The sequence below is a fragment of the Populus nigra genome, chromosome 1, assembly GCF_951802175.1.
Source record: "Populus nigra chromosome 1, ddPopNigr1.1, whole genome shotgun sequence".
In the NCBI taxonomy this organism is placed as follows: Eukaryota; Viridiplantae; Streptophyta; class Magnoliopsida; order Malpighiales; family Salicaceae; genus Populus; species Populus nigra.
The window spans coordinates 7,745,581-7,755,353 of NC_084852.1; the positions used below are offsets into that span (position 1 = coordinate 7,745,581).

Genomic DNA, 9,773 nt, shown 5'->3' on the forward strand with positions numbered 1-9,773 from the left:
CAAATGTCAACATAGATTAAATCAAATGAAGATGTAGTAGTAATAGAACTTGAAGAAAATGAAAGTCTGGTTTGTTTTGCTAATAGACAAATCAAACACTTGTCGTTAGAGCAAGAATTAACTTTAAGAAATAATGGAGAGACTTTGGTTGAGGGATGCTCAAGACGTTGATGCCAAAGGTTCGGGTTAGGAGTTTTGGCATGGTTGTAGGTTCCTTTCTTGGCTTGGTCGAGAAAGTAGAGATCCTCCCGTTGAATTCCTGTCCCAATCATCTTCCCCGAACATAGGTCCTGAATCACACAAAATTGGCTTAGAAAAATGGTTATGCAAGAAGAATCAAAGGCTAGTTTGCTAATGGAAATTAAATTCAATCGGAAATATGGGACACATAAAACATTATCAAGGATCAAATCAGGAGATAGATGAACTCTGCCTATGTGAGTTACTTGTGCTATTGATCCATTCGGTAATTCAGTAGTGCGAGCATTAACCGTTCTTGAGTATGTGAATAGATTTTGGTCATAAATCATATGATCTGTGCATCCACTATCCAAAATCCATGTGCTCCTGTTGCCATTAGAGAAGAGTGAAAAAGCTTTACTTGAGAGCTCATCATGAGTTGGACAGTTACTAACATGGTTGGTAGAGGACGTTTTAGTTTTTAACATGCTGAGTATCTATTTGCACTTGTCAGGTGTGAAAGGAAAGTTCATCTCCTTCCTTTTATTCTCATGGGATGCAACTTGATTTCCCTTGGAAATTGCCATATTAAACTCAGCTTCAGTTACTGCTTTCTTCTTGTGACAATATTCAGCCGTATGTCCCTTCCAGCGGCAGAAAGTGCATCTGAGATGTGTGCGACAATCCTTGGTGTTGTGATTTGTTCTGTTGCATCTGGAGCATCTCTGTTCAGTTTCAGTTTCATGGCTTGAATTCTTTACGACAAAGGCAACAACCTCTGGTTGAGCAAGACTTTTCCCAGTTGTCACTTCTGATTGTTTTTCATGATGAAGAACTAGTGAATATGCCTTGTTTATTGTTGGTAATGGATCCTGCAAAAGAGTGTTGCTACGAACACCCACATACAAATCACTAAGACCCATGAGAAATTTCATGGTTTTCTGTGTGTCCAGGTATGCAGCCACTTTCTTGACTGATCCACAAGTGCATATTGGAAAGGTGCAGAGTGCATCACGCTCATCCCATAAACCTTTCAGTTTTGTGAAGTAGGATCTCACAGACATGTTGCCTTGCAAATAGTTGTGAATTTCATTCTCAATATTAAATAACTGAACCACATTCACATGTGAGAATCTTTCTTGTAAATCAAGCCATATTTGTCTGGCATCCTTGCAATTGATGACACTGGTTGCAATATCTTCGGACATAGATTCCAGCAGCCAAGTTTTAACCAAACTATTACACCGATTCCATTGTTGATGCTCATCTGGTTTCTTCTCATCAGGCTCCTTCATTAAGCCATCTATAAATCCAATCTTGTTTTTAACTGTCAGGGCCATAGTCATGAATTGGCTCCATGTGCTGTAGTTGTCTTCAACTAAAGGTTGTGGCACAAGAACAACGCCAGGTTGATCTGAATGGTGAAGGTAAAGCTGGTGATTAGGATGATCTCATCTTGCCCCGGAAGACATACTTCCTTGGTTTTTGTCTCCTATGGTTTTTGCTCTGATACTATGAAGAGAATGATATATTCTTATTGTATTACAGAGTAAGCAAAGGTTACAATTTATACTAATGGCTTAATACAAAGAGCCTACATTATAGCCTACGATCAGGTCTAATTATCTATGAATAAGGAAACAAATAAGTAAAGATTCAATTACAGTATTTGTCTAAACTTGATTTCTTGATTTCCTAATCTGTGGTTGATTTCCTATGCTGTACTTGATTTCCTTTAATAGTATGTGCGTGTAGTACTGACCGATGCATGATCGTTTTCGTTTATATTTTTAAGTTAGTCCTCATATCAATCAATATCTTCGAGCTCCAGTTGCTCCTGGCTTTGAAACAATTAATCATGTTTGATAAGTCTTGGAGTGAAATCCATAACAGGAGCATACCAAAAATAAAATATATCTGTTCATGGGGAATTTGCTAGCTTTAGCAGATGCATTCAATGGAAACATTTCTTGCCAGAATGGGTTTGGCGGTGGTGATCTGTTACAATAAAAAGCAGAACGTTTCAGGAATAGCATGCAAGATGTATTATTAAAATTGGAGGCTCTCTGTCCAAGATTTTTCTAAGATGGATTATGAGTGCTCAGCTTGATATTTTATTGATATACTGCAATTTTACACGATAATCATTTACATATTCTAACTCCTGGATGAATAATACATCAACTCTTGTGCTGTTTCAGGATTCATTGATGGCAAAATACCATACATGCATGGTTTTCCCTGTCCTTTTCCCTTTCCCATACATGCTACTTGCAAACTCAAACATGGAAACTCAAAACATGAAAACCTTGGGCAAAAGTGAATATTAATTAGTAGTCTGCCAAATGGGGAGGCGGGGCAGACAATGGAAACAGTTCATTCGAAAGATAGGAGGGGGGGGGGGGGGGGGGGAGTGAAATATCAAGCAAAAACCAGGAAAATAATGGCAAATGAAATTATCAATTATCAAACATCAATATTCCCTCTGGTTTGAACTTTGAATTATGGTAACTACATACGTATGGATAAACGATCTCGAAGACCAGAGAATCACCTCCATACAGGCTTTCTTTATTGGTGGCACAAACTGATGATTTTGTATACTCAACTGGAGAACGATTTAAGTATAAAACATGCACCCACTAATTCCCTTTGTGAAAATAAAGCAAAAGAAAATACTGCCAAAACCATATAAACTAGTCTCTAATTGTAAAAAACTTCCATTTATTGTTAACTTCAACTGTGATGCCCAAGAACACTTGTGCTTTGTACCATTAAATACATTTAAGCATACCCACATGTTCCATACTGGCATCTAACCCCCGGAGCACACTTCTTGTTGCACTTTCCACAATGATTAACGTTGGAAATGATATTTGTACATCTTCCATTGCAGCAAGACTCTGCAAATTTGCACTTGTTACCACACATTCCACAGTTGTTCTTGTCTCCAAGAACATTCCGACAATGTTTCTTGCAACAATAAAGTAGGCCCGTGCCCTTGTTAGCTGAAACGCCATTACATATGTTATTACGCTCAGCGTTGCATCGTGCACCTTTCTTTATCACACTTGCCAAGAACCGGCTTCTTGATCTGAAATCTTCTAGTGGGGTGTCAAGAACATACTCTTCGTCATCGTCTTCTATATCGGATGATAAGGTGATCTGAGTGTTCAGGGCTAGGAGGATGGAAAAGACTAGGGAGAGAATGGCTGCAAGCTTGAGTAAAGAACTGGCCATTCTCTCAAAAAGGTGGGAGAGTGTCTACAAGAGTGTCAGTAAGGGAGGTGGAGGGAGGGTATTTTATACTGTTAGCTTGTGATAAAAATATTCCATAATATAAGGAAAGTGATGCCTCAACGCTTTTTAGGGCAACCGATCGAGTTCTTATGCTATTAATTGAGTAGAATGATTAGTGATTCTTAATGGAACTCTAGATTCTCATGTTAGTTGTTTATTTATGTTATCAGATCAGATCAAATCATGTTTTTAAAATTTTAAAATTTTTTAATTTTAAATTATTTTTTATAATTTTATCTTAAAAATAAATTTTAAAAAATAAAAAATAATATTATTTTAATATATTTATATATAAAAAAAACACTTCAGAAACCAACCTCCACTATAATTACAAGAACTGAATATACTTTAACTAATTCACATTATAAAAGCCTGGCCTCTACATTTTAACTTAGAAATTTGAATCAACTCCAAATATAATATTCTTCAGCTTATGGTCACCGAGCCCTTGGATTCTTAGGCTAATGTAAACCTTGATGCATGCATGATCTATTCACCTAAGAACTCGTCCCTTTAAGATTTATTTATGATAAAATATTGACATTGGAATTTGTAACTATTTATGCCAAAGCAGGAGTGTAGCTGGTAAAAGTTTGCATTTCAGAATTATTTTTTCAATCAGAAAAAAATACCTCCATCTTTTTTTGTAAATCATGCTATGCAGGCGATTTTTCTGACGTCTGACGTAAAACCATGCAAAAACCAGGGTCCATCTACTAGTTAGCTAGGAGTATTATTGGGTTCGGGCTACTAACCATTTGCCACACGTGGTAACACTAGCTAGCTAATTGCTTGTCCATGAAGGCTAGATCGCCGGTGAACATGTTAGGGATCTTCTTTCCCGGCGGCGAATGCGTTGAAATCCACCGATTGAACACGCTTCTCAACACATGACCACAGCCAATGAAATTAATGAAGTGTGTACGTGTGGTATTATATGATTACTTGGTTTCATAAACAAATCGAAATCGCACAAATCTTAATATATTTACCCTAAAAAAATCTGTGGTTGACATGCCTGGTTGCACTAATTTACTTATTTTTTCTTTGACCTCCAACCGAGATCATAACGTGTTGACTCCATAACCATTTAAGTATTTTCTTGTTTTCTGTTTACCATATCATTTTCATGTGCCCCGATAACTTATAGTCTACTACTTTTTTTTTTTCATTAGTTTTCCGAGCTCTAGTATATGATGAATTGCTAGTCTGCTTACAGATGTAATAACAATGGCACATTGCTGAAATATTATTATTTTACCTAGAAAAACATCAGACTAAGGGAAATTTGTGGTTGATTGATGAGGAAATTAAAGTTATTGCAATTATCATGATTGATCTTGAGATTAGAGACCATGTTTACACACGCCGCCGTGGTGGAATCTTTCAGCAATTTGTCAGTTAATATGGACATTAAAAATAAAAAATTGGGTGGTTTAATCATTATTTAGATGGAAATAATATAATAATTATTTTTTCATTTTAAAAAAAATTTATATATAGTCTCTTTGTATTTAGGTTAAACTTATTCATTATGAGTATTTGATTGCATTATGTAGTATCAATGAAACCTTAACATCCTTTTTTTTTTTGTATTTCTCTTTATTTTTTTGGATTGTGTAATATGGTATTAGAGTCAAGTTTCATGAGACGAGACTTAATCTTAGACATAACTTTCGCGGATCCAACTTAGAGGTTTAATTTTGCATCATTCTCCACTTTTTTTTTTTGGAGTGACTGTAATTTTAAGAAGGGAAATGAGGTATTTTATCAAAGAAAACGTATAATTTTGAGAGGGTATCCATCTAGTATCTACAATCTAGTATTTTGTTTTCCTTTATTTTGCATTTTGGTTTTTTGTTGTTGTTAATTATAGCTACTAAAAAAGATGATTCACTTCAGTATGTGGGGATATGTTATAAGTGGAACTTATATTAAACTTAGGAATACCGGTGAAGGTTATACTACTTTGATAAATGTCTGAGAAGCAAACAATGCGAAAATTATTACTTAGATTAACGATTCTATTGAGCATTCCACAGGTATACAATTGGTGTAGTATGAGACAATAAAGGAGATCTAGGATCATCTGCAAATGTTATTCACTCAATCAAATTTTGTAAAGCAGTATTAATTAGAGAATGATATATGAACTCTTCACTAGAAAAGTATGAGTATTTATGATTTTTTTTTACTATGATAGATTTTTCAGATCAATTAGCTCTTATAGAATTAGTAAAACTAAAGGCATGTGGCATATATATTGCTCGTAGAGAGCAGGAATGATTGGTACAGTTTTTAATACCACTTCACAATGATTTTGAAGGACTTAAATGTTCAATTTTGTATCATTCTCTACTTCCTTCTGGTGACTTAGTTGTCAATAAGTTATTAATTAAAGAAATATGTCTTCAGTATTATTTCGAAAAGGAAATTATTTCCATTTATAATCCTTATATGCTTCCAGTACTTTCTAAGCTACTCTTTAATAATTAAAATAAGTCTTTCTAAGTTGAGACATAATAATCAATCGCACCAGCAATCTCAAGCATGGAAGCCTGACAACCAGTCACAATCTAAAGCTTATAGACATTTCAGGGTTACAAAGCACCATAGTTTAATACTATAGTAGTAGTTTTATCAAGTTCTTTCACCGATCCTCGTACTATGACTAAGCAATTTTAGAAGTTTCTCTCCTTACAGCTATAAACTATGTTTGCTTCTTTTTTTATAGGTCAATTACCTCATAGTTTTTCAGGTATGTCACATTCTGAATGGATTTTGGATTCTTGTGCTTCATATCATATGTCTCCAGATTCTTTATCTTTTGTTTCTATGATTCCTTCATCTTTTATTCCTATCATGACTGTTGATGACACTCCTATTCCTTTAGAAAATATTGGTTCTGTTGTCACATCTCACTTATCTCTCCCTAATGTTTCTCTTATCCCTAAACTCACATTGAATCTTGCTTCTGTTGTCAGTTATGTGATTTTGGTAATTATTTAGTCATATTTTCCTCTTTTGTTGTTGTTGTGTGCAAGATCTGCAGTCTCAAGCTAATTAGGACAGGCTGTAAAAAAAGGGACAATATATTTTGGATGAGTTAAAAGTGTCAGTTGCTGCTGATACTAGTGTTGATTTGTCTTCTTTCTGTTTGAGTTCTTCTTTTTTTAGTTTTTATTTATGACATTCTCATTTAGGTCATATTTTGTCTTCTCGTTTAAGATGATTAGGCGCGCATGTTCCGCTATTTGACAAGTTCATAATCATTTCGTGAAGCTGTTCATAAGCCGCTTTTTGTTGTTCATGAGCCGCTTCATACTCCGCTTTTTGTTGTGCTTGAGACGCTTTGAGTTGCTCAGACTCCGCTCTTTGTTGTGCATGAGACGCTTTGAGTTGTGCGTACTTCGCTTTTAGGTTAACGTATTTCTCGGTGAGTTGAGCCGTGTGTTGCTGCAAGGCCACGAACTCCTTAGATTGGGAGCTCGATATTGATTGGGAGCTCCCAATGGTTGAAACACTACGGGTCGACCGCAAGTTGTTGGCCGTAGTGTTGGAGAGCCCGTAAACCCGATTTTTATTGGGTCCACCTAACGAGCCAAGCTCCATCCATAAATCCGGATCGAATTCCGGATGGGTCAAAGTATCGTCCCCGTATCTCTACCTCAACCGATTATTATAGGTCTCCTGAAAATAAAAAAAAGTAATCATAATATTCAATACAATAAACATAATAACTTACATAATAACTTACAAAATAAAATGGTTGAACAAACATACCACGAAATGCTGAGCACGGTTATCAACGAACTGTTGCGCCCCCTTCTGGCGGTCTTGACTTCGCACATGCGTCTCCACAAACAGCTCCATCGGGCGCGGCTCACGTCCAAGAGATGCAGCCTATAATGAAAAAAGATATATTAACAACAACTGAATTTAACGATATATTTCATTTAAATTAATCTTACCATCCGTTTCGCATGTGCAGCAAACCGAACGGAGCCGCTAGTGTGCGTTGTCACCCCGCCATGAATAGGCCGATTCTGGTTGCCAGCACCGGACTGTGAGCGTCGTGTGAACCGCTCAGACGTCACGTGCTCAAGATAGTGCGGCCATATATCTTCCGGGATGTATATCGGTTTGAAATCCCTCCAAATCACAACATCGTTCCAGCCTTGGAAACTCCTATCCCTCGCGGTTTTTTTTGCCTTTTTCTGTGCTTCATACAAAAAATCACGCAACCTATTTCACGCAACCAAAAATTACATTTCGAAACATAAATTTTTATCTAAAAAAATCCTGTATTGTTTTTGATCTTACCTAGTTGCCGCATGATTTTCCCACACCCTCCTCACAACAGTGTTATGCTCACTGTCCCAGCAGAATTTGTGCTGTGTATAAATCAACAAGTTTAAATAAAAACAATAATTTATTTACAATTATATTAATAATTTATTAGAAATAAGCTGAAAATTATAAATTAACACCAACCTGAAATCTGCCAAACCATGCATTGATTTGAGGCATCCATTTAGGATGCTTGGATATCTGACTCCATTGAAACAATGGAATCTCCATCGACGATTTAAACGCCGATGATATTACTCGGGCGGCTTCAATGTTTGTGAACCTGAAAATAAATGAAATAAATTCAATTGTGATTACTTCATAAATTATGTTGTAATTTAAAAAAAAACTAAAACCTTAACAAACTTACATTGAAAGGTCGTCCTTCCACTGTGCTTCGTACTTGTGGCTAAATTGATTCCGCTGCGAAGGCACGCTGCCTCTGCGCTGTGAAGTACCGCTGGAAGAGGCAGCATCGGTTGATGGCGCAGGTGGTGTAGGTGCCTCTTCTTGAGCGGCACCTAAGAAAATATCATCCTCGCTGCTAAACGAACTAGCTGCGACCTCACTTGAGCGACTAGCTCTGGTTTTCGTTCTACGCATCTACACAATTTGATACAAATAATTATATAATTAAATTCAAATGTAAAAAAAAAAATTCGACAGCACCTCCCCTATACCGGATACTACCCAAATCCACAAACCTGCACATATTAACAATAGCCACAACCAATTTACCCAATCTATACTAATTATTCCAACATATTCAATTACTAATCCTAAAGTAAATTCAACATTAAGAATTAAAATTCAAGTAATTATTTAATAATTATGCCAATACAACAAAACAATAAATTAAAAAAAAAACTCTAGAATAACAATCAAAATAAATGGAAAAAATTAAACACAAAGCATGCAATAATAGAGTAAAACTAATAATTATTCCAACATATTCAATTACTAATTCTAAGGTAAATTCAACATTAACAATTACAATTCAACAAATTATTCAATAATTGTGCCAATACAACAAAACAATAAATTAAAAAAAAACTCTAGAATAACAATCAAAATAAATGGAAAAAATTAAACACAAATCATGCAATAATAAAGTAAAATTAATAATTATTCCAATATATTCAATTACTAATTCTATGGTAAATTCAACATTAAAAATAAATATTCAACAAATTAACTAATAATAATTATGCCAATACAACAATAAAAAATATTCAATAAATTCAAAAAAAAAAAACTATAGACTTTAGCAATGAATTATGCAAAAAAAACTATAGACTTTATCTACATTACAAAAAATACACCAAAACAAGAAAAATAACCAAAAAAATAGCAAAAAAAAAAACTATTAAAGTAAAATGAAATAGAGGAAACACTAACCTTTTAAACTGATGAAGATGATGAAGAAAACTTGCTACATATTAGAGGTGAAAGCTTTGAAGAATGGAGAGGAAAAAAAATCAAAATCTTAAGGTGAGAAATGAAGGAGAAGAAAAAATGAACTGAAGGGGCGGTCACTTGAACTTATATGGCAGTTTTACCGATGGATTCACCAACGGATATAAAATTAATTATTATTTTAATTTATTCCGTCGGTGATGTGTTAAAAATTCGTCGGTAAATTTTGAATTTCACACCAAAATTTTTAATGACCCTCCATATTTTTCGTGGTCCGTCGGTAATTCCGTCGGCAAGATGATGCGGTCAGAGGTGCATTTAATGCACAACCCTTTGAAATTCGCGCGATCCATCGGGAATTTTATCGGTAAAATTGACCCGCCAACAACTTACCAACGGATATAAATGCGTCGGTGTGGCCGTCGGTGATTTGGTGGCATTTCAAGTAATTATTTTCGAACTCTCTATGAAATGCCGACGGACTTACGTCCGTCGCCTACAGACTTAAGGCCGTCGGTGATGTGGTG

The 9,773-nt window shown here is 35.3% G+C and overlaps 2 protein-coding genes across 2 annotated transcripts; both read right to left on the reverse strand.

The window, feature by feature from the left end:
* Nucleotides 1–677: 677 nt before the first annotated feature.
* LOC133701599 (uncharacterized) lies at nt 678–1,520 on the reverse strand. Its single transcript, XM_062125613.1, has one exon. It carries the CDS (start codon nt 1,518–1,520, stop codon nt 678–680), a length of 843 nt encoding a protein of 280 aa, XP_061981597.1.
* A 1,101-nt stretch (nt 1,521–2,621) lies between these two features.
* Nucleotides 2,622–3,465, reverse strand: LOC133696976 (protein GRIM REAPER). The gene has a single exon (XM_062119319.1). The coding sequence runs from the start codon at nt 3,418–3,420 to the stop codon at nt 2,965–2,967; it is 456 nt and encodes a 151-aa protein (XP_061975303.1). The 5' UTR covers nt 3,421–3,465; the 3' UTR covers nt 2,622–2,964.
* Between the last annotated feature and the right edge of the window lie 6,308 nt (nt 3,466–9,773).

Bases quoted from the DNA above. Each gene is read 5' to 3' on its own strand.
- LOC133701599 (XM_062125613.1), bottom strand. From the start codon at position 1,520: ATGGCCCTGACAGTTAAAAACAAGATTGGATTTATAGATGGCTTAATG.
- LOC133696976 (XM_062119319.1), bottom strand. From the start codon at position 3,420: ATGGCCAGTTCTTTACTCAAGCTTGCAGCCATTCTCTCCCTAGTCTTT.